This window comes from Coffea arabica, chromosome 1e, assembly GCF_036785885.1.
Source record: "Coffea arabica cultivar ET-39 chromosome 1e, Coffea Arabica ET-39 HiFi, whole genome shotgun sequence".
Classification (NCBI taxonomy): Eukaryota; Viridiplantae; Streptophyta; class Magnoliopsida; order Gentianales; family Rubiaceae; genus Coffea; species Coffea arabica.
The window spans coordinates 29,253,710-29,279,335 of record NC_092311.1 but is presented as its reverse complement, the minus strand read 5'-3'; the positions used below and the strand labels follow the sequence as shown (position 1 = coordinate 29,279,335).

General features: G+C 37.0%; 1 protein-coding gene across 1 annotated transcript; it reads left to right on the top strand.

The window, feature by feature from the left end:
• The first annotated feature begins 9,064 nt into the window (after nt 1-9,064).
• Nucleotides 9,065-9,848, top strand: LOC113692844 (uncharacterized). The gene is made up of 3 exons (XM_027211432.2): nt 9,065-9,167; nt 9,291-9,550; nt 9,639-9,848. The coding sequence occupies exons 1-3, from the start codon at nt 9,065-9,067 to the stop codon at nt 9,846-9,848; spliced, it is 573 nt and encodes a 190-aa protein (XP_027067233.2).
• The last annotated feature ends 15,778 nt before the right edge of the window (nt 9,849-25,626 follow it).

Here is a 25,626-nt window from a genome sequence, read left to right as displayed (position 1 = left end):
TTTAGCGAGATTAGTATACGGGTAGAATATCAAATTTCATTTGGGGTAAAAAAAAAAAAATTTTTGGAATTAGTTTACGAATGAGGACTTAAGTGGAAGGTCGGACAAGATGTTAAAAGACCAAATTAGCCTTCCTCCATCTCAAATTAACCATGCAGCCATGGAACCTCCTTGAGCAAGCTTCAAATCCAAGCATTTCCATATTGCCGGTTCCATTCTCCACACCAACACTCAACCTTCCATATTGCCGGTTCCATGCTCCACTACATCAACTCCAACTCACCACAACACTTCCATTTCATTTGCTTATTCTGCCATGAATTGTCCGAGAGTGAAGTGAGAGGGCCGAGCTCTTTATATTTTCTTCTTTCTATCCGTAAGCTAGAGAGAAAAGAGAGAGACTTGCTGTTCTTCCTCCATTCCATCCGTGAGCTGGTGAAGAGGGCCAAGAGCCACCACTTCCACCATTTCGTTTGTAAGCTTGAGCAAGAGAGATAGAGACGGTGAGCTACATTCTAGAACTGTCCGAGAGAGAATAAGAGCAAGAGGTAGTTGTGCGAGCTACCTGTTTTCATCTCCTCCATCACTGCCGAGCTGTCCATTTCCTTCCTCATCTTCAACCAGTTGCGATCAAACCCAACAACCAACACCACAGCCTGTACTAGCCAAGCTCAGACCAGCCATAACCAAGTTCCTTAGCAAGCCGAGAGGAGAGGAAAAATTGCAGCTGCTTGTCGCATGAGTTGAACTTCAAGTTGAGGTAAATTCTGGACTTAAATCAGTTAATTATAGGTAGATGAAGTTGTTTATGAGCATGCATGTGATGGTTGAGCAGATGGATGATGAATTAAGACATAGGAAAATCTGATTTTGAAGGAAGTTGGATTGCCGAGAGCTTGAGCTGGAAAATGCAGTTTTAATTTGTTAATTTGAGGTGATCTGAGCCTAGATGTGTGTTTAGCTAACTGAAAACTGGATGATTAAGCTTTGCATGAGGTTAATCAGCCTTGATTAAGCAAGAAAATCAAAGTGACACAAAATCTGCCCGCATGCAAGCTAACCGAGAAGACTTGGATGAAATTCTGGTTGGTTGATGACTTTGATGATGTCCGAACCTGGCTTTGGATTAAATCTGGTAGTTAGTTAACTAATTGGTCATGCATGTTGCTGATTTTGCCGTGGATGAAAGAAAAAAAAAGGAAAAAAAAAGAAAAAAATCCGAATTTCTAGAGTTATTTGTGAGTTAAACGGGCCGTGACTTTCTTTTATGTTTTGGGTTAAATTTCTGGTTGTTTTGTGTAAGGAGTGATTGTTTGATGCCAAGAGCTAATGATTGAGGGAGCTCTTGGCCATTTGAGTAATTTTTACAAGAGTTAAATTTTCGGTGGAATTGTTTAAGTGATTTGGCCGAAAAGCACTTGGAAAGTCAATGACTTGTGGTTTGGAATTGTTTGGATGCCTTGGACTTCCTTTGTTTAATTTTGATTGGAATTGAACTTGTTGAGATCTAGGGCTAATGATTGATGAAGCTCTAGTGAAATTGATGTTTGATTTGTGATTTTGCTATATTGGCAAATTGGATTATAATGTGCAAATGAATTGGAATCGTAAAGACCGTTTTGGTCCTTTGAATTCGAGTACTTTTTGACCAAGCTTTGTTGAATTATTTTGTCCTAGTATCAAACTATAGAAATTGAGTATAGTACGATAATGCTAAAATTCAAGTGTCGGGACTTTTAAAACCTTGCTAACTAGTTAATTCTTTTCTCTGCTTAAACTAGCTCTATTACTTTTCGGAAATAAGTGCACTAACTTCCAAACTCTAAATTTTTCGTAAAAATTGTCCCTGACTAGTTGTTTTAAAGGAAAATTGTCAAAAAATACGAGATTTTAATAACTTTAAATGAAAGGTGTAGAAAACTTGTTCGGAAAGAAACCTTATTTGAAGTAAGTTGGTTCTGGTTTGCACCCTAGAAAGAAAGTATCTTTAAAGAAACCATACGAAATATTTTATCACTTTTACTAGTTTTAATTCTAAGAAAATTGTTGATTTATTCCGAGAAAATAAACTAGTTGAATACCAGATAATCTTTCTTATATAAGCCAAGAACTTGTATAGTAAAACTTATAGTTTTAAAACTTGGTCTTTTAGGGTTTAGCGAGGACGTGGACTTCGATTCCCAGCTTGACTTTTGAGCTTCACTTTTGGTGAGTGTCCTTGCTTGTTCTATTTTTATCTTGTTAAGGCGCTTTCTTGACTTGTTATGTGATAATCGGATAGTGGTTTTCCTGATCCATCGAAATGGGCAGTGTGTACTTTATCGCGCTAGCCTTTCGAGTGGTGACTTGCTTGAAATGTTTTCTCGAATATCTTGCTCGCACTAGTTAAGTACTGAGTGGGGGAATGTACCACACCTGAGGGTGGGAGGGCCTCTTATCCTAACTCAAGTACCAAAAACCTTGTAACTGTTGACTGGAGCGTGGACTCGTCAACTAAATCACCAGGCAGGGGAATGTACCACACCTTAGGGTGGGAGGGCCTCTTATCCTGACTTGGTAACCACTTGTTGTGACGTCGTTGGGTGAATCCCTCGACTAGGCTATAAAAAGGTATACTCGCACTACAAGAAAAATGTCCTATTATGACATACCTATAAGGACACTTTTTTGTAAGTGTCATTTTACATGTTTTATGAAGACATAAAAAAGTGAGTGCCATAATAAAATAACATGAACCAAATACCATTGCACTTTGTTTTATATTTTTCTAAATTGAAAAATTTGATATGTCAAATTAGAATAGCTATTAGGGCATTACTTGTGAATGTCAGCAGAAGTAATAGGAAATTGAGATAGAAACGACGTAGTTTCGTCACTGGTATAAATGAAATGGAGAGAAAGCGCGGGGAAAAGAAAAAAAAAACACGGCAAGGAAAATTTTGCCGCTTCACTAAAGTTTGCCCAATACATTTCTCTTTGAAAGGTCTCCGCCTCTTACAATTCACACCAAAAAGTTCCCTCAGCTTCTTCTCCAAATCTAAACCCTTGGACCCTATTCACAAAATCCATCATCGTCAAAATCAACCTTCCATTTCTGCCTCTTTTTTTCATTCTTTAATCCCTACCCTCTCTCTTTCTATCTTGAGTTTTTGGATGCACTCCAATTTGACCAGAAGAAGAGAAGGATGGTTTAGCGGTTAAACGGTAAGTGTATTATGGGTTTTTGAAAATCATATGCTTTGCCTGCCCACTGAATTATTTTCTCCCCTGTTGCTAGTTTGATTTTTTTTCTTTTTTTAAAATCTGATTTCTATGTTGAGTATTAATAATGTGATGGAGAAAAACATGGGGCAATATTAAAAGCAGTTGGCTGGTTGATTGATTGCTGGTTTTTTTTGCTGGCATCTAATGTAATGCCATATGGAATGTGTCCGCCTCCTTGTTTCGGCCTTGGGGCCATCGACAGTACCAATTCAGGACTCAGGAGGCAGTCCCATTCTCCCACCGCGGCCGATTGTTAATATTAAGCAAGACAAACCCATCAAACCCTGCCGTGTGATCTGGTATTTGGCAACTAAGCCCGATCGATCAATTGAGGCTTCCTTTTGCAATCCTGTTGAATTTCTAAGCACCTTTTGCATTTACTTTAGCCTACTGATTCCACAAAGTACTTTGGCAGTCAGGTAATAATACGCTGATACAAAGTATAATAAAGTGTATAAAAATAGTGGTAGAGTTTTTTTTTAAATTCAAGTACAAAAGTGGAAGGGAAAAGGGGAAAAATGGATGTCTAAGAATTGAATCAGGACATTATGATTATGTAGTTAATGCTTCTCTCAACCGAGTTGGAACTTGGGAATTGGTTTCTATTCCTACGTTAGTGCAACTGGTCTGGCACAAAATATAGGATATAGAATCCCAGGTGCTTTACTTCTACTGACTAGTAACTACTAAGAATGTCAAAGATGGTGTACTGTTCATGTCATTTGGTTTCGGAAAAACATGTAAAATTTGGCAAAGTCAGAACTAGTGAATTGGGAAGAAAGTTAACTGTTAGCAATTGTTTGAGTTGTAGTTGAGTTTCCAAACTTGATTCATATTATGGTAATATGGCAATTAAGTTTACCAGAAAAATAATTGGCACCAATACAGAGGTTTCTAAATTTTAACTTGTAAAGCGAAGTTGGTCCCTCAAACATGAACATAAAATCTTTTTATTTCTTGAGTTTAAATAAAATTCCTGCTATCCCAATGCTTTTTATGAAAATGTTATTCAATGAGAATAATTTGCATTTGTGGTTTTCTGTTCACATGGGGAAAATGTGCATGCCTTGGATCATTTTCATGCATATGTTGGTGCATTTATATATGTACATAGAGAAAGTAAGCTGATGCCTTGTTCTGTTTGCTTCATAATAACGTGCATGCCTTGTTCTGTTTGCATAGTAAGCTGATGCATTTATATATGTTGGTGCATTTATATTTTCATGCCCTGTTCTGTTTGTTTCAGAATAATTAGGAAAAGTCATTCAGCACTTTTGGTTCTTTCTCATTTTTTTAAAATATTCTTCAAGAAATTTGCAAGCTGATGTTATTTTTCTTCTTGAATAATTAGAGAAGTACGTATAGCACCTATTCAAAATATTAAAATTTTACTAAAGTTCATTAATGTTTCACCACAGGTTTGAATTGAAGATAGCTATCTGTGAAAAGAAATCATTTTGAAGACGTTGCACATTGATTTCGCTAGAGGTACAAGCCAACTTATATTCTTGTGTTCTTTTTTATTAGGAATTAGATTAAGTTACATATATGATATTAAATTTGTTCATTTGTTTGAACCTGTAATGTACGTTCATTTTCATCTTTTGGTCATTTGGATTCTTAATTTTTTTTTAAACTGGAGTGTCATTGCAGTAGATATATTATATGACCTGCAAATTTTATTCTTAACATTGATTTGTGTAAAAAACTATTTACTTGGTGACACGTGATAAATGGCTAGTAGCGGAAAACCTTTGGGGTTCTCATGTCTTGTGCTTTTATCTCAAACAGTGACCTTCTCGTTGACTTCCAAATAGCTTCTTGGTATCCTAATAATTTTTTTGTTGTATGAGTGATGCACTTTGTTAATATTATTCTTAATTGCTTTCTTTTGCTTATATATGTATATGTATATGTATGTATGTGTATATTTTAAGGTTAAATTTGTCATGGTTACAGAATATGGATAAAACTTGGATGCAAAAGAATAGACGAAGCAAAGAATATTGGGATGGTTTGCAAAAATTCTTAGATTATGCATTCCAGAATTCAAGTATAAATGGGATGATATTATGTCCATGTAAAGAATGTAAGTGTGGTGTATGTATTACCAGGGAGAATGCAGAACTTCATTTGAAAGTTTATGGTTTTGTTAAAGGATACACCCATTGGGCAGCTCATGGAGAATTTGTTTACTCTAGTGCACCAAAACCTACTTCCTATGATATCTCACATGGGGTACGGGATGAACTTGATGACATGCATGGTTTGGTTCATGATGCAATGGGAATTCCTGAACAAGATTATACAAGGATAGATGGAACTGAATACAAAAGCCAATTGCCCAATGTAGAAGCTGAAAAGTTTTACAATCTAATTGATAATTCTAACAAAGAGCTTTACTCTGGATGTAAAAGATTCTCAAAACTTTCCTTTATGATTCGGCTGCTTCACCTCAAATGCCTTGGTAAACTCAGCAACAAAATTTTTGATATGTTACTTGATTTGTTGAAAGAAGCCTTTCCAGATGCGATGGATGGTTTGCCTAAGTCTTATTATGAAGCTGAAAAGTTAATGAAGGAATTAGGACTTGGGTATGATAAATATGATGCATGTCCGAATGACTGCACTTTGTATTGGGGGGTAGATGCAAGAAGAAAGCATTGTGAAACATGTAAAGAATCTAGATGGGTTAAATCTGAAAATGATCCGACTGGTGAGGGAAGAAAAATACCGCATAAGGTTTTATGGCATTTTCCCCTAAAACATAGGTTACAACGCCTATTTATGTCCTCCAAAATTGCAGGCCATATGAGATGGCATGCAGAAGGTCGTACTAAGGATGGTAACATGAGGCACCCTGCTGATTCTCCATCTTGGCAAACATTTGACTTTCATCATCCAGAATTTTCTCAAGATTCTCGTAATGTGAGGTTGGGCCTAGCATCAGATGGATTTAACCCATTCAAAAATATGAGTTCAACTCATAGCACTTGGCCGGTAATATTGATGCCATATAATTTGCCGCCATGGATGTGTATGAAACAACCGAACTTTATGTTGTCATTGTTGATACCCGGTCCATTTGCACCAGGAAATAATATTGATATATATTTAAAACCTCTCATAGCAGAATTAAAGGAATTGTGGGATGTTGGAGTGAATACATATGATGCATCAAGAAAAGAAAACTTTCAACTTCGTGCAGCACTTTTATGGACCATCAGTGACTTTCCAGGTTATGCAATCCTCTCCGGATGGAGCACTAAAGGAAAACTTGCATGTCCTGTATGCCATAAATACACATCTTCACAGCATCTGCAAAATTGGGGAAAATATTGCTATATGGGGCATCGAAGGTACTTGGAAATGAACCATCCATTTCGCAAAGATGCTAAATCTTTCAATGGAGCTGTAGAGTATGGAAAACCACCAGGAAGGTTAATGGGGTCTACAATTTTAGATGAGTTAGCTGGTTATAGTATTAAACTTGGGAAGACAGTTAGTGACAATCCAGAATTGCCATTTAATTGGAAAAAATTAAGTATTTTCTTTGATTTGCCCTATTGGAAAGACAATATGATACGTCATAATCTTGACGTTATGCACATTGAGAAGAACATCTGTGAGATCATTGTGGCTACATTGTTGAATCTGGAAAAAACCAAAGATAATAAAAAGTCACGTCTTGACCTTCGTGATATGGGTATAAGATCAGAATTGCATCCCATTGAGAAGGGAAATGGTAGGAGTGTTCTGCCTCCAGCTTGCTTTACAATGAAAAAGAAGGAAAAGGAGATATTTTGCAAAGTTTTGAAAGGGATAAAAGTTCCAGATGGCTACGCAGCAAATATTTCTAGATGTGTTAAAGTAAAGCCACCAAAAATTTCTGGATTAAAAAGTCATGATTACCATATTTTGATGCAACAACTTCTCCCAATAGCTCTGCGCAGGACTTTATCAAAAGCAGTTCGCTCTCCTTTAGTCAAATTGAGCAGGTATTTTCGCAAGTTGTGCTCCAAAGTTTTGGATCCAGCAGATTTAGTTCATTTGGAAAAAGAGATTGGTATCATACTTTGTCAATTAGAAAGGATTTTTCCACCATCCTTTTTTAATGTGATGGTACATCTAGCTGTTCATTTGGTTAGCGAAGCAAAAATAGGAGGGCCTGTCCATTATCGGTGGATGTATCCTATAGAAAGGTACTCATGAAATATTTAAGTGAAGTATTTTGAAAATTTTAGACATTTTTTATCATTAACTTCATCTCAATATTCTAAACCTGAATTAAAACTTGCCTTGTCAAGGTATTTAGGAACTTTGAAATCCTACGTCCGAAATAGAAGTCGACCAGAAGGCTGTATTGCTGAAGGGTATTTAGCTGAGGAATGTTTGAATTTTTGTTCCTTATACCTAGCTGATTATGTTGAAACGAAGTTTAATCGGACAAGTAGAAATGATGATGTGGGCAACACCTCAAGTGAAGGCTTCGATGTATTTTCCAGTTCATGTCGTCCATTAGGAAAAGGAACTCCAACAAATTTCAGCAATGAAATTTTGAGAAAAGCACATCAATATGTGCTATTTAATTGCGACCACATCAAGCCATATGTTGAGTAAGTAAATTCCTTTCAATTCAAAAAATTATATATGTTAAATACTTAGTGAGTTTCTATATGCAGCCAACACCATAAAATGGTGGAGGAGCAAAATCCATGTGCTGGAAAACATGTCATTGAGCGTATTCATTGTGAGAACTTTGCAGATTGGTTTTCGGACCATGTAAGCTCAACAATCTTACAGGTTCTATTATCTTTTTTTTTATGCATAAAAGAAGAAATTTGTCATTGTTACATTTTGTATATAATAGGTTAAGCAGATTCAAGTGGCTGATGGTGTTGACATCTCCAAAGATTTGAAACTTCTGGCTAGGGGTCCAAATAATGTGGGGAGAACATATCAAAAGATTCTTGTCAATGGCTTTCGCTTCCATACAAGACAATTAGAATCTCAGAGGAAAACTCAGAATAGTGGGGTTCTTGTCAATGCAACAACATCAAGCTTTTCGAGTACTAAAGATAATAATCCAATTTTAAGTGACTTGGCTTACTATGGTATTTTGACGAATATCCTTGAGTTAAATTACACTGAAGGCCGAACTGTCACCTTATTTGAATGTGATTGGATATCAAAAGGCAAAAGATTAAAGCAAGATGAGGATGGATTCACATTGGCCAACTTCAAGAATGTAAAGCCTCACCCTGAGCCATATGTGATAGCAACCCAAGTTTCACAAGTTTTTTATGTTGAAGACCCTTTAGCTGAAGGCTGGAGTGTTGTTGTTGCTACATCTCCTAGGAATGAGTTTATGATGGACCCCGTATGTGATATTGAGATGTATTTGCAGAGCACAATTACCTCAACAACTCAAATGGACAATGAGAATGAAGACATTCGATGGGTTCGAGAAGATGATGGAGATGAAATACTCCACTAGCCTGAATTGTTGAAATGTTTGGTTTTTGCTATTAAAACTGTAAAAGTTGTAACTATAAACGTGGTTGCAATTTCACATGCATTTTTTTGTAGATGCAAATTCAGATTAACCTTGTTGTGTCTTTGCATTTGTCTATTTTAAAATTTCTGTTTTAACTTACTTACTTGCACTTTAAAATTGATTTGTTAGTAGATGAAAATTTTCAGTCTAGTTGTAGCCTTTCTATTATCATATTCGTTTGAGATTTTGCTATCCTTTTTGTATTTGTGTTCTTTTATTTGTTAAATGTTTTTATTTGTAGGAATGGCAAGGACTAAAAGACAGAAGATTACTGGAAATACACTTGTTGATCAACACGAGGATATAGCTGAAAATCAGATTCACATTGAGGAGCCTAACTCTACAGGTACATCTCTAATAAGTCATGCCCAGTTCTGATTTTCATTCTTGAGATTCAGTTTCAAAACTTTTAGTTCTACTAGTTTCTTTTGGTAATGAAATTCACCGGTGTCATATTTCATGGTTATAGATGAAGAAAATGCAGATGAAAATTCACAAAGAAAAACTAGAGGGCCAACATATATGACAGAAATATGGGGTAAACCTAGTAGTTGTCATCGGTACAAAGTTAGATTTGATAAGGATGGTGAGCCTGTTGGCAAGAACAAGTCCAAATTTACTGAGTTCTTAGGAACAATAGCAAGAAATGGAAAGTATGCTCCTCTAGACGTGACAGATTGGCGTGAAATGACAAATGATAAGAAGCAAGACATGCTTGTATTGGTGAAGGTAATGCACATTTTGCTTGATGCAAATATACAGCTGTACCCTTTATATGACAAAAATATGGATCTAACTATTTGAGGTGTTATTGTAGGAAAAATTTCGTCTTCCTCCAGGTGCAGATTTTTGGACTTTGAAATCAATCGGCAAAAAATGGAGAAATTGGAAATCAGCTTTAAAGGCAAAATATTACAATCCAAATGAATCCATTGAGAGTCAAATTAACAATAGGGATCAGCGGATCTTGAAAGATCAGTGGAGAAATCTTCTGGCTTACTGGAGCTTAGAGGAAACAAAGGTATAACTGTTTTAACTATTAAATATCAAGCATTATGTTGAGATTATAAGTTTTCACTATTTTTCTATAATTTCAGAATACCAGCGAGAAGAATAAGATGAGTCGGGCTAAGAAAACAATGAATCATAAGACAGGGAAGAAATCGTATGCTCAAATTCGAAAGAAATTGGTAAATCTTTTAAACCTTTTAGTTTCATTTAGTTTTTTCTTGTATCACCTAGTGGTCTTATGAAGACTTCATTTTCTATAGATGAAAAAATTAGGTCATCTCCCATCACGAGTTGATATGTTCGAACACTGTTATACTGACTCAAACGGAAACCCGGGAAATGATGACGTTGCAGCTACATTAGTAAGTTATTAATTGGTTGATGAAATTAGTACTCTAAATGACTTAAATTGTCTACTAACTTAGGACTGATTTTATCTTCATTAATGTAAGATAATCGACTTTAGTAATATTGAATTTTTTCTGGATTTTAAATACAGCAAGCTTTGAAGGAAAAAGTTAGCCAACTTCCCCCTGGTTCTAATGATGATGTTGGTCGTAATGATGCATTTGCCCAAGTATTTGGGGAAGATAACAATGGGCGTGTGCGCATGTATGGTCTAGGTGTGACACCATCAGACAAATGGGGTAACGTACCTAGTCGCAGCACTTGTCAGCGTATCGTTATGGAGCAAAAGGCAGCAATTTCTAAGATGGAAGATAAATTTGCTGAGCAAGATCAGCAGCTGAAAGACCAAGCCAAAGAACTTGCAGAGCTCAAAGCAATGGTGTGTCAGCAGCAAAATAGTGGCTCAAAAACTGGTGGCTCGATAAATTCAACGTCCTCTAATCATGTTTCAAAATCTCCTATGGGTGCTCGTTCTCTTCAGGTATATTCATGATTATTTTTCAAGAATTTATTGTGATTATACCATATGAGGATACTCACTTTTGTTGTTTGAAACTTGTTGATTCATTAAACTGCTATTTTGTTTGGTTATATTGAATAGTAAAACATGGTAATTTCAACTTAGTAAAGTCATGGTTATTAAGTTTTATTGCTGAAAATTGGAGAAATGCTCAAAATGCAGGGGAAACTCTACCAAATTTTAAAAAAAAAATAAATCTACCTAATTCAATTCTATGACTTCAAATTATCTTGTAGGAAGGTGATTGGGTGGATATTTTCAGCTTGTTTGATCCAACAAAATGTCTAGCTATTGGTCGCCTCCAAGGAATTGATCCTTCTAAAGTTGTTGGTGGACAACCATTAGGACCATGTTGGTGTGAAATACTAGTACAAATCGTGATGGAACGCAATGAACAATTGATTAGGCCTTATGGGCTATTGCAAACAATTGAAGATGCACTTGGTGCACCGATTGCTTGGCCACTGAAATTGGTATAATTTGACACAAGATTGTTCAAGTTTTTTTCTTTACAAATATTTGTAAGTTGGATGGATAATGAAGTGGTGTTCTTACTTAATCTACTAATTTTATAGGTGAAGATTCATGAGGATTGACAGTAGCCTTTTGTTTGGAGAAGCAAGAGTTGGACAGCAGCCTTTTGTTAGAGAAGCAAGAGTTGGACAGCAGCCTTTTGTTTAGAGAAGCAATACTAGTTTTTGAGTTAACTTCAAATTTGTGGAATATTTTGTGTTCTTGAGAATGTTGCTGGATTCTATTGCAAGAGTTGGATGACAGCCTTTTGTTTAAAGAAGTATTAATGCTAGTTTTTGAATTAACTTCAGATTTGTGGAACTTTTTGCTTTATTTAGGATGTCACCAGTTTTTTACTTTCAAGCAGATTTATATTCTTTGGCATAGTGGCTGTCTTACAATTGCATATTATGTGTTTGGCGTATTGTATTAGGAGATTAGAGTAGAAAATTTAGATGAAAATTGCACAAAAAAAAGACATCTATTGAGGCACTTGCCAATGCCTACATTGAAACTAATGCACCTAGTAAAACCACATATCGTGACACTTTTTGAGTGTTTGGAGATTCCTTTTTACAATGGTAGAAAATGCCTTGAAAGACAGGTAAACACTACACTATAAACTGCCTCCATTAATGTATATAATGCACTTCATTGTGCCTAGACAATTACTTTTTGGCAACACGTAAAAGTGTCCTAAAAAGAGCAAAAATGATACCAAGTAAAGTGCCTTTATAGGGCATCTTTAGAGGCATTGGTGTATGCATATTTGCAATTTCTATCATGGCAATTGTGAATGCATCAAATTCATTAAACATGACGTTAAGAAATGCCTCCAACCTTTTCCAAACGGGTAGTTTAGTAGACATTTGATGTGTGCGCCTCAATAGTCTAAGTGCCTCTATAAGTTTCCTATTGCATCATTTTGTTGCGCCTCCAAATATAATTTTTCTTGTAGTGGGCTTGGGTTGCCACTTGAAGCTGGAAAAGTGCAAAACCTGAGTTTTGTTTGACTTGTATGAATGTATTTAAATTTTATGACTTCACTTTGTGGTTTGTAATGTATAAATGTAGTTATGTTTTAATCTGATTGGAGATGTACGTAAGAGTGGATGTTCATTTGTCCAATGGTAATGTTATCTCTGAAGTTAATGTGTTCTTAGTGTTTTGGTCGTTTTAAGGATTGGCTTGTTCAGGTGACGAATTTTGTAATGGTTTAAGTTATACGTCGAAAGGGTTTAGCCAGTTTCCTTGCGTGAGTCCTGGCGAGAGATAGGCAGGCGACCCGCCAACCCTCTGGTTCACCCTAGGGAGAAGTGGGGCCGTCACAGGGTCAATAAGGGCAAACTTGGAATATAATTGTTTGGCAAGACTGATTTATCACTTTTAAGATTACTTTTTCTCACAAGGGCTTAATTTGTTATCACATATGTCAATCAAGGGGAGAGTAGTGTAATTTTTCATATTAGAGGGTATTTATGTGTAATTATTAAACACCTCAAGGAGGTTTCTGAAATTATCCCTTAAAAAAAACACAGGATTTTCCATCCTCTCATACACCTGTTTAAAGTTCAAACTACAATGTTTATCATATCTTCAAGTCTGGTTAAGTGAACTATTAAATAGCCAATTGGACATGAAGCAAATGTGATAAAATTCTCAAGCGATTGGCAGTAGAAATTAGATCAACATTAAATTAAACCCTAAGATGGGTTATCGCCAGAAAAGAATAGGAGATAGACTCAAAGAATATCTCAAATATTTCACGGCAATGAGAATATCTCTACTTGTATGCGTGCTATATTTCAATGAACATCTTCTAATATAGTTGCAGCAACAAATTCAACGAGAGTGTTTCATCATCTTTTTGTCATGCTGCACTAGTTTAACAAAGTAGAGTGTGTAGAACATATCTAAGGATCAGCCAAGCAAAGATTGAGAACCAATTTTACTATACTCTATAGCCCCAAATGTTGTGTTTCCTCATATAAAACACAATGTCTGAACTCAAATTGTGCATATATCAATATATGGCATTGCTCTCATGTCCTTAAAACTGAATTCATCAAGGGAATCTAAATATATACTAAAATTTAGAGTAAAATGGATAAAATAAAGAGGATACTATAGAATTTAACTTACAATGAATGAGTCAAACAAATACTGGATTAGAAAATTTGAAAACTCAAATAATAATAGTGAAATGAAACAAATTACAGAATATCATTTATTTTTAATGCCTATAAGTACACTTTCTTTGGCTTGTACCAAGAATGGCATTATTCTAGCATTTAAGTAGTAGAAAAATTTTAAGCAGCAGTTTTCTTATACAAAGCTTTAACCATTATAATGATCAGAATTGAATGATTTAATAGGCGTAAACTCTATATTGAACAATACCAATATAGAGGAATAAATGTAAACCATCTAACATGACTTCATCCGAGTGTTTTAAGATGTTTTAATATCTATTATACTGACATGCAATAGATGATACTTTTAGTTTTTTCCTATCATTGATCCGTGTTATATATTTCAATAACTATGTTCAAGATAGTTGCTTAACTATCAAAGCGTAATGGGAAGGAATAGATAAAAATAGTCTTTAAGAATTCGTACTAAGAAATTGTGGTTCTCTTCAAGAAGAGGATTAAAGTAGTGCAAAACTTTCCAATGTAAGCATTAATAGCATTTGTGCCACCTATTATGTCCCTAAAATGCTTCATATTTAGAGCAAGTTTCATTGTCAGTCTGCATTATAATACCTCATGACAATTGGTATTGATAGGGAGAATTGGAGTAAAATAAAGCAAAGTATGTATTACAATGTTACGATACATGTAGAAATTTTTATCCTAAAAGTAAAATTTGCTATCCAGACATGGCACTATTTTAATGTTTTGTTGTCAAAATCAATGCAAGCTTGTCAAATGGTCCTATCTAGCTGATCCACTAAATTTTGGAATAATTTGACCAAGAAATTCATGGCTATAGAGTATAGGTTATTAAATTTAGTTTAACATGATAAGATATAGTTGGCGACAATCTCACTTGTACTACACGGCATAAGTGGAAGTTCATTTGGTAGCTTCCAAACTTAAGTATCATGACTTCATGCATACAAGTGAGATTGCCGCCAAGAGAACACCTAAAACTTGCCTTAAGTTCAAAGCCAATAAGAAGGTGAATAGTTTAAATTCTATGAATTATTAAGTACCTTGTTAATCAATAAAGACAATTAGTACAGTGGATGAGACTAACTTCAATATCCATTTGTACCATGTGATTGAATTTTGTGCCAGATCAGGCAAGTGTTTGTTTTCTAACTGCTACGCAGCAATAGATGTCAAACAATGTCTTGGTCCCATTATAAACAATTGTTACACTATTACTCTTCATATAGTTATGGCCAAGAAAATACTTCACAGGGTATGAAAAAAGTTTTGATATAGCATAGAAAAGAGAGAGAATAAAACATGCACAATGTCTACTTGTAGCGAGTCTTTTTTGTCAACAATCATAATGAGATAGAATTTTTTCAAAATCTGAATTCCTTAAATAGAAAACTAATAAGTCACAGTTACCATTATTATTTCAATACAAGATATTGCAACATCACCAATGATATGCACAAGATTGGAATAAACAAGTTTGACCTATGCAAATTTTGTTTATCTTACAACCAATTAAGTCTCCATTGCAACAGATGTCAATGTCTAAGTTATGTAGCTAGAAGCCTATCATATGATGCCATTACTAAGTTTAAAAGCTGGCTCTTAACTTTTTCCAATAAGAACTACATGGTGTCATTACTAAAGTTCAAAAGTGGCTTGTAATTTATTCCAGTGAGAACCATTGAAATTTGTTTGCATGTTTGACGTGTAATTTGAGTATTTTATCATTTTTTTCACTTTAAAAGATTAGTATTGATTCATGTTATATAAGAGAAATGATTATTCAATTCAACCAAGTTCATGTAACTGCTACATAAGCAACTGACACAAACTAGCGTATATATGACTAAACAAAATTTATAAATTTCCAAAACTTGAACTTACAATTTTTTTTTTATTTTTCTCTTCTTTCCTCAGAATCACCTTGTTATGTATTACTTGTCCAGTATCAAGGACATGTTGATTTTTATATGGAACTGTCGTAGAATGATTTACAAACCAGTCCTATGGGAGTACCTAGATATTACTTAATTTAGGGATAATGCAAGAAAAAATAAATCCCTTGTTGCTAATTTGTGCATGACTTGATCTTTTTGATTAAAACATGATGCACTTACAATTGCAGTGTGCATAAATGTGACTGTCACAATGTATGATATAGGATTATTGTTTGATTGTGTTCAAAGTATTTTTACTTTGTTTAAGCACGTTTACAAATTCATATTTCAATGATTGCAAACTTTTAGAATCTAGACTATTGTTGTACAAGCATGGTACATATTACATTTAACAATCACCATACACTCAAAGATTGATTTTCAAAATGAGTTGCTAGTTGAAGTTTTTGTGGATGGTGGTTTTGGCTAGTGATAGGATGTAAATTGTAGTGCATTTATAGGTATAAGTTGCTAGTTAATTATGTTATTTGAGCTTTATATTGGATAGAAACTACTTAATTTTGCTCTTACATTGCTCTAATAGGTGAAAAGCTCAATTAGGGAGAAAACGGACTAAAATTGTGGCGTGAAGAAGCAAAGGAAGAGAAAGAAGTCAATAGAAAGAGGTTTCATAGGAACGACATATTTTAGTATTTTAGTGATAACTTGAACTACACAAATTGGATTGAGATGATTCATAATTCAGTCTGAAGTTAAGAGAATGCTCTACAAATCTTATGAGACATCAAAGTTTGGTTCTACCGTTTTCATAGTAAAAAATCCAAATTACTGAAATATAGTTGTGTTACAATACTCTTACGACCAAGTCTCAGTATTTTAGACATATCTCACAGTCTACACCTCCAAATCACTTGACTCTTGTGGAATTCGAAAGCTAATTCAAAGAACTGTAGATTTCATGTTTTAAGCATGAACTGATTTGGCCCATTTGATGGTGTTTTTGGGTTTCAAAAGTGATCCGCATGCATATCCATACCAATCCCTGGACGGATCCATGATTGGCGCAGGACATTGCAAGGAACTTCGCGCCGGACATCTTCAGAATCTTTTGTGTTTTGAGCTTAACCCAATGACTGGCGTTGGATATTGGGCCAGCCATCATTAGAGAAATGGGCAAAAATGTGACTTTTCAAATCCAATAAAAGCCTATTCCTACCTTGTTTAGGATATATCTTCAAGAAACTATAAATAGGGGATTTTAGGTTATATTTAGGGGAGAAACAATAGGTTAGCATTAGTTCATTCTTTTTACATCTTCTTTCCTTGAGAGATCAAGAAGAATGATGGAAGAATCAAAGAGGAAGAACAAGATAGAGATCAAAGCAAGGGAAATTGAGAAGTTTTCTTTACTTTTATCTTCTTATTTGTATCCTTTCTTTGAATTCTTGGTTTTAATTATGAATTTGTTGAACTAAATTATTTATAGGGTTAGGGTTTTGTGAAGGAGTTTTGATTATTTATCTTAGTTAAATACTTAACTTTTACCTTGATTTATTTATCTTGATTTAATTACATGTTTGTGATTAGCCATCATAGACATGCTCTTAGCATTTGTATTGAACGGAGAAGGGATATGCAACCGTGCATGTGACGACTCCACCTCTCCTTAGGACGTACCCAAGGGTTTGGCGGATCGCCTACCCAGTTCTTGCCAGGACTCACTATATTCACTCTAATAAATTCTTGAGATATCCGTTCAATTCTCTAAAATAACATTTGAGTTCTACAATTCAATCAAAATTCAAACTTAATTACAACTCAAAAGTGAAACGTAAAATACACCACCAAATATCAATATACAATCTGTCTGTCAAAAATACATGCGCAAGAGGATCATTATATGCTAGTTCAAGTTTGTCTACTCCAGATCTCAACTCCTGTAAGGAAAACAAACTAATGGGATGAGCTAGAAGACCAGTGAGGTTCCCAAACAAGCATTCAAGCAGTCAAATCATGGACATATTACATTTAATAACAACCATCAGAGGAAAACATTTGGAGCATTTAAGTAACAATAGGACACTCAGTAAAAGGATACGTGCTCACTTGGAGCCATTCATTCATTCATTCTGTGACAGCCTCATCTTCCCCTAGGGCGTACCCCAGGGGTTAGCGAGCTGCCTGCCCAGCTCTCGCCAGGACTACGGAGCCAAAACATACATAAACCCTACAAAACGCAATAGAACCGCGAGGAAATGGACGATCGGAGTTTGAATGTACTAAGTTGAAAACATAATCACCAAGTCAAACGAAATAATGGAACTTTGATTAAACACTTCAATAGAAAACCACAAGGCCGGCTGCCACGTCACAATCTAGCCAGAAGTTGACTGGATATCCGGTCGAATTTTCGGCCGGAATCAAGGCAGTAGCTTTTCCAATATTTTTTCCAAAACCCCTGTCAATCCAGCCAAGTATCCGGCCAAATCTTGGCCGGATATACGGCCGGATTTCTTGCTAACTTTTCCTGCCAGAAATTTTCTTTCCTCGTTCAAATCCCACACTTGCTCGAATCCCTAACATATACAAGTAAAGTTCATATAAACCCATAGAACGTACATTCACCAACAAATACACGAAGGAGACAAGAATAAATACTTATATACATACGTTGGAACTTTACAAGTCAAAGTGTGATACTTGATCAAAATACAATTAGGGTTTTCTCATACAGAGGAGCTTAACAAAAGAATATCTCTCTCTAGCTCTACCTTTTTCTTTAAAAATCATGATGCCAAAGTATTGTTCCCTGTAAGGAAAAACAAAGGTAACGAGGTTGAACTTTCGCCCAATGAGATACCAAAAGTACAAGCAGTCAAGAATCAGGGAGCTTTACTTGTAATCAGTCAAATATACACACCAAATAAGGAATTGAGTAAACATCTCAAATAGAAAGGATACAGGTGGCTCTCAAGAGCCAAATTCCCATTGCTTCACCAGAACTTGATCAGGTAGTAGTTGACACTCCGTCAACTTTCAAGTAAAGTAATCAGTCCAGTAGAGCACCGCTTCACACCAAACTCCGTCCACCAAACATACCCCTTACCGGACCCGAACGCCTCAATAGGAATAGTGGTGGTAATACTCGAGTATACCGGGAATCCAGAGTCTCCAATACCCAAAAATTCTCCAGGAACAGTCCTCATGGTTTTGTCAATTTTTCTTGACCAAGCACTTGTTGGCTCGATTCAATTGACTCCCCATGAGGTTGAGCTCAGGTTTAATAGGAAGGTCGTAGGATACACCTCCAAACGACATCAGGGCAGGCACAGTAACAGATTCAAGTTTATACAGTAAACAGTCAAACAAGCAAGAGAGAGATGAGTGTGATAACGTACATCCTCGTCTCGTCCAGAATAAACAGATATTACAGTCATTCAAGTCACGAATTACAGGTACAAGTAATCAAGTAAGCAACAAGTCATGGAAGTGGTACACTCACCAGTCAAGTAAAAGGACTTCAAAAGTTTCCTTCCCAAGTATGCCTTTTATCACCGACTCGTCCTACGAATAACCAAGGTAAAAAAATTATGGTTCCCATATCCACAAATCCAGTAAACGGAATGCATAATTGAGGTTCGACTACGAATCGTAAGCCTATCCAAAAGAACTACAAATACAAGGATATAAAAGTGTGGCTTCGGGGTGAAAAAGTAACGGTTGGTTCTAAAACACGAACAACCCCAAAGCCCTTCATATATCACCAAATAAAAGCTTCAAAAACCAACCACAATCAAGCTCCACATCCATCATAGATAGTTTCCTTGCACAAGTCCAAGCCCTAGGTCACGAATATCATGTCAAACAAATGAAATTCTAAAATCATCAAGTTCCACTCACCTTTTGGTATTTTAATCACAACTAAAGCTACACTTATCAGATTGAGGTAAATTTTATGGCGTTTCGAAGCTAAGACATAGACCTACATTTCCTATGAAGACATCGACACCCAGTTCTAGTATTTTCAAGATAAAAAATTGAAATCTCAGAGAAAACAGAAAACTGTCCGTGAAATAGGGCATTTGGACAGTCAAGGGTATTTTAGTCATTGCATGAGCTACAGTGCCCCGATTGAGTTGAAATTTTGCAGGTAGATAGTAACTCAATTTCCTATAACTTTCATGTTTTAAGCAAGAGCTGATTCGGCCTTTATCATAGATGAATATGCAGGTCAGGTTGGGTCCAAAAACAGGGCAGAATCATTCCTAAATGGAAACCCCTAATCTGAAATTGATACACACAAGCTGAAATTTTTCATAGGCAAGTAAAATTAGCATATAAAAACTCAATATTACACATAACAAAGCCATCAATCCAAGGCTAATGCTCAAGCATCAAATAAGAGCAGAACATTCACCATAAAACTGAAATTTCCCACATCACCACCTCAAGTCATCATATATCTCATAAAACTACATATTTTGCTCCAACCACAAGTATGCTAGTATTAGAAGTAAAAAGGGATTTGTTTAACAAAGTTACCTAGTAACCTCAAGAAAGATGGTAGCTTAGCACTTCTTCCTCCAAAATCACTCCACCAACACCTTTAATCCTCCTTAGCAAGTAACTTTTATGGAGTAAGTTGAGATTCTAATGGTTGGAACTCAAGATTTGAGGAAGAAATTGAAGATGCAAGATGAAGTTTTCGCTCTTTGTTCCTCTGAAAGGGTTCGGCCATGAAGGGTAAGAAAGTGAGGAAATTTGAGTCAAAATCTGATTTTAGGAAAGTGAAATAACCTTAGTCAAAGTCCGACATCCAATGGCGTAGCAAAAAATGTTGTCCTAGGGTTTAACCTCATCCTTTTGTCTACCAATGGTTAATCTATCAAACTAACCTCTAACTATCCCTTAACACCGTATAAAATAATATCCCGATATACCAAAATTTCACCTAGTCAACAAAATTTTATCGCATTTACCGCACTAGCGGGTCCCACGTCCATTATACACCACCAACTTCACATGAACTAACTTATACTAGGAAAATGATTTAAAAAATGATACTCACTTATAAAAATCTCAGGAAAATTAATATAATAAAATAAAGTATGGAAGATGCACACGGAAAATAAAAAAAAATAAAGAAAATTTTGCGGGTCCTCACACTCTCTTCCCCTTAAAAGAATTTCATCCTTCAAATTTTTTTACCACCGGGATCTATCAAAATCTTAGTTAAACTGTGGAATACAGGAATTGTACCTTCTATGTCCTCAGACTAGTCAGGGACCTGATGTTGCTCTACGGAATACATCCGAGCCGGAACCTTTGGTCTAGTCCCTTCCCCCTTCGACTGTTCAGGGTTGGTCTTGGTTAACTGTCGGTTCCCACTCCCTTCTCGAGGTAGGACTGGGCAATTAGCGATCTGATGATCTGCACTCCTACAACGTAGGCATTTCCTCGCTTTCTTCCAGCAAACATCCTCCGTATGATTCGCCTTCCCACAGTACCCGCAGGGGCCACGGGAAGCAGAGGTCGAGCCTCCCCGTGAGGCAGCTCTAGATATCTCCGGAATTCTTACTCCTCCAGTTCCTCTTCCAAAATTGGGAGGTGTACTCTTATCCTCTTGGTCTATGCTACTTTCAGGAATAGCCCTTTTCTTTGCTTGGAAGTTTCTAACTTGTAGCCTCGCACTTTCAACTCGTTGGGCTTTCTTCACTGCATTGCTAAAGGCACTAAGTTGAGCCACGACTAGGTCCTTCTGGATCTCAACATTCAATCCGAACAAAATGCCTTATCCGCCTTTGCTCGGTCACGATTAGTTCAGGAGCGAACTTCGATAATCGGGTGAACTTGCTCTCATATTCGGCTACAGTCTGGGTTCCCTGGCGAAGCGTTATGAACTCATCCTCCTTCTTCTCCTGAATTAGTGGTGGAAAATACTTTGCGTTGAACTCCTTCCTGAAGTTTACCCACGTCCTCGGTGTTTGTTCTCTTTCCCATTTTAGTCTTACCACGTTCCACCAAGAACGGGCTACTCCCTCTAGTTGGAAGACAGCAAATGTCACCTGTCTCTCCTTCGTATAATGTAGAGCAGCAAAAATATCGATAATCTTCTCCAACCACCTCTCAGCCACGTTTGGGTCAGGTCCTCCAATAAATTTTGGTAGGGAGAACTTCTGAAATCGTTTGAGGGCTCTATCCTTACTCTCTACATGGTTACCAGGGTTTCTAGGTTGAGAAATAGGATTTTGGCCCTGGCGTTCCACTACATGGGCCAACAAATCGGTCATGCGCTGGATAGTAGTGGCTACCTGGGCATTAGGATCCATTCCAGGTTTAGGATTCGGTTCAGGCATTGGTTTTCGATTACCCCCTTCATTCGAGGGTTGCCTACGTCCGCGCCCACGACCTCGTCCACTATGTCTACCCTTCATTCATTTTTTTTCTCAATCTAAGGTTGAATTGCGAATACAGTATTAAAGTGATATATAGAGGCATAGACAATCCACAGAAAATGTAAACAAGTCAAATGTTAACTATATAATACAACTTTAGCATATATATATCACATACATAGTAGCAGTCAAATACAAACAAAGGTAAGCCCATGAAAGTAGCGGGATAGTCAAAAGTACTATGTACAACTAGGCCAAAAGTACAAAATCAACTAATTGAGGGCTTTCCCTAACTATCCCTCACACGGGTTCAAAACATGGCTCAAAGGAGCGGTAACCTAGTTCTCAATTGAGCTAACAAACTCTCCCCCAGGGTTAGAGCTAGGTGCATCTCCCTTTCTAGGAGCTCCGTCCATAACCTATAAGAAGAATACCGTTTATATCTTAGACAGGGTAATCATACTTAATGACACCCTAACACATCACACGAAGTCCCGTAGAATCAAATTTCTAGTTCGCCCAAGCCATCTAACCTAGGTTCTTATTTATTTAGTATTCGGGTACAAGAATCCAAAATAAGATAATTTACAACTCGAGCTGGCCAGTCCCAAGAGTAAATCACCTATATTTGAAATTCCTACCAGACATACATATCTATTGTCCCCAAGTACCATGATAAAGGTTTGAAACCTATAACATTTCATAATTCATAACTTAGGCTCAAAAGAGCACTTAGTCCTTTACACTCATTCGCGAAATCAGGACCATAACACCACATGGCCCAATCTCACTCCGCGCAGAGACCACGCGAAGCAACTCTGATACACCTGTGACAGCCCCGCCTTCCCCTAGGGCATACCCCAAGGGTTAGCGAGCTGCCTGCCCAGCTTTCGCCAGAACTACGGAGCCAAAACATACATTAACCCTACAAAACGAACCTTACAAAATGCAACAAAACCGCGAGGAAACGGACGATCGGAGTTTGAATGTATTAAGTTGAAAACATAATCATCAAGTGAAACGAAATAATGGAACTTTGATTAAACACTTCAACAGAAAACCACAAGGCCAGCTGCCACGTCACAATCCGGCCAGATTCAAGGTAGTAGCCTTTCCAATATTTTTTCCAAAACCCCTATCACTCCGGCCAAGTACCCGGCCAAGATTTGGCCGGATATACGCACAGATTTCCTGCCAGAAATTTTCTTTTCTCGTTCAAATCCCACACTTGATTGAATCCCCAATGGATACAAGTAAAGTTCATATAAACCCATAGAACGTATATTCACCAACAAATACACGAAGGAGACATGAATAAACGCTTATGTGCATACGTTGGAACTTTACAAGTCAAAGTGTGATACTTGATCAAAATACAATTAGGGTTTTCTCATACAGAGGAGCTTAACAAAAGAATATCTCTCTCTAGCTCTACCCTTTTCTTCAAAAATCATAATGCCAAAGTATTGTTCCCTATAAGGAAAAACAAAAGTAACGAGGTTGAGTTTTCACCCAATGAGGTACCAAAAGTACAAGCAGTCAAGAATCATGGAGCTTTACTTTTAATCAGTCAAATATACACACCAAATAAGGAATTGAGTAAACATCTCAAATAGAAAGTGTGACGACCCCACTTCTCCCAAGGGCGAACCCGAGGGTATCGGCGGGCCGCCTGCCTAGCTCGCGCCAGGACTCGAAACTTAAAGCAATAACACGAGATAAACCGAAAGAGCACTATATACACAATATATACAATCCCAAAAGTGTTCTAATTATCCCATTACATACTTATGAATATAGCCAAAACCAAAGAGTAGACCCTAAGGAGGGTCCTTATACAAATCACCAAAACTAAAACAAACATCCTAATTGTCCAACTATTACATGCAAATCTAACTATACTAGTGTGTGTGTCAAAAGTCCCCGCGTCGGCCCCTGCTAAGGAAAACAAAAGAAAATGGGTAAGCTATATGCTTAGCAAGTAAACAGGGGCAAAAGCGTAAATCTCACATATTAACAATTACACAGTAAGAGTAAAGCAAAAGCAGAAAAATAACATCACATAATAAGGATACGGGTGGCTCCAAAGCCAATCCATGTGCCATGTATGATCTCCTGCCGACACTCCGTCGACCACAAATAATGGTCCGTAGAACTCCACTTGTTCTCCCACCGTACACCTTATCACCCTCTCTGGTCAGACACCGCACAAACTTGCTCGAGCGAACGAAATTGAGCTTGGTTCACAAGCTCGGGTCACAAACTTGGTCCACATACTCGGTGAACCGGATTCACAAACTTGGTGACCTCAATCCAGGTTGGACTGACTTCGACCAAGCCCTAACCGGCTCGAATAGTCCATCTAGGTATTGAGATCGGGCCCCAAACTCACAAACTTCACAAAATTATTCAAAAGTCACCCCGAGCCACAAGCTCAAGGGTTTTAGTTCCAAAATTGCTCATATACACAAGCCATGTACAAATATGTGCGCAAGTTAGGGTTTAGGTCGAGTGCGATAAAGTACACCCTCGCCTAGGTACCCTCTTCATACATATCGAAACACATAAGAAACTAACACACAAGAGCGGCCTGAATACTTACCCAACGAACAAAAGAGCAAAAGTACGAAATTCGTGCCGCGAGGAGTAGCTAGTAGGCCCCACCGGCTCCACCTAACTCACCAACGTCTGAAATTGAAGATTGTGTCACAATATATCACAAACGGCTACTAACATACTTAAAACAAGTAAAACGGCAAAATTGGCACATGGAAGTGCGGAAACGGCGAGTTGGACACACGCAAGTGCGGAAACGACAAACGGAAACGGCTAAATCTGCCATCTCAATCCGTTTTGATCAAAAGTTAGGCTAGGAATATCGGATGAAGGTGGGTGAGACACCGTTTCGAAGCTACGAGGAAGAGCTACAATTTTCATGAAGACACCTAAGTCCGTATCTGAACAGAAATAGGTCGAAAGTATGGAAAATCGTTCCAGAAATTCGCACTGTAGAGTGACGGACAGGGTATGTTTGCTGGACCATAACTCCCAGCTGAAAAATCCAAATCCGGAAATTCCAAAGGCATTAGAAAGTTGGGACATAAGGCTAAAACTTTGATGTTTGGACCAAAACGTGAATCCACTCAGAACAGAACGAAAATTGAGTGCCAAAGTACCCATCAGAACTGTCCAGATTCAAAGGCAGTTCTGACGATCGACCTTGTTTTGGTCATAACGGGAGATACGGAACTCGGATTTCGACGTACTTTATACCGTTTCGAAGCTAAAACAAATATCTACATTTTTTATGAAGGAGTCGACACCCAGATCGTACGGTATCAAAACAGAAAAAACACGGTCAGAGGCTAAATGCAAAACGCAGCATAACCCAATGTTCAAAACAGGCATGAGTGTTTTGTCTATAACTCAGGATACACTAATCTGTTTGGCCTGACATTTTGCAGGAATATTCAGGACATAAGAGGCTACAACTGTCATGTTTTGAGGAACTTCTGAATCCATACGTAACATCAAGAAAAATGAAGCCAAAGTTCAGATGCTGAACTGCCCTGATTTTCCAGTTTTGCCGGTTTTGCGCGCCGCAACCGCACGGTCCGTTTCTATGGTTCTTATACCAGTTTTCCAACCCAAAATCCTACCAATGAAACACACATATACCAGCTTCTAAAATGTCTATTAATGGTCCGAAATTCTCTCCTTATTTTACCACAAAATTACCAAACACTAACCATAATCCCTATCCTAACTTCATTTGCACTAAAGAACTTGATCTAACATCCAACTAACCAAACCCTAACCAACTAAACATTAGCCAAGCTAAACTAACCTAAGAAAGCCTAGGGTTTCATAATCAAAATCTGATTTT

Excerpts from the sequence above, each read along its gene's own strand:
- LOC113692844 (XM_027211432.2), top strand. The coding sequence starts at position 9,065 with ATGGCAAGGACTAAAAGACAGAAGATTACTGGAAATACACTTGTTGAT. Across the intron at positions 9,168-9,290 it reads TGAGGAGCCTAACTCTACAG|ATGAAGAAAATGCAGATGAA; the intron begins GTACATCTCTAA and ends TCATGGTTATAG. Across the intron at positions 9,551-9,638 it reads ACATGCTTGTATTGGTGAAG|GAAAAATTTCGTCTTCCTCC; the intron begins GTAATGCACATT and ends GTGTTATTGTAG.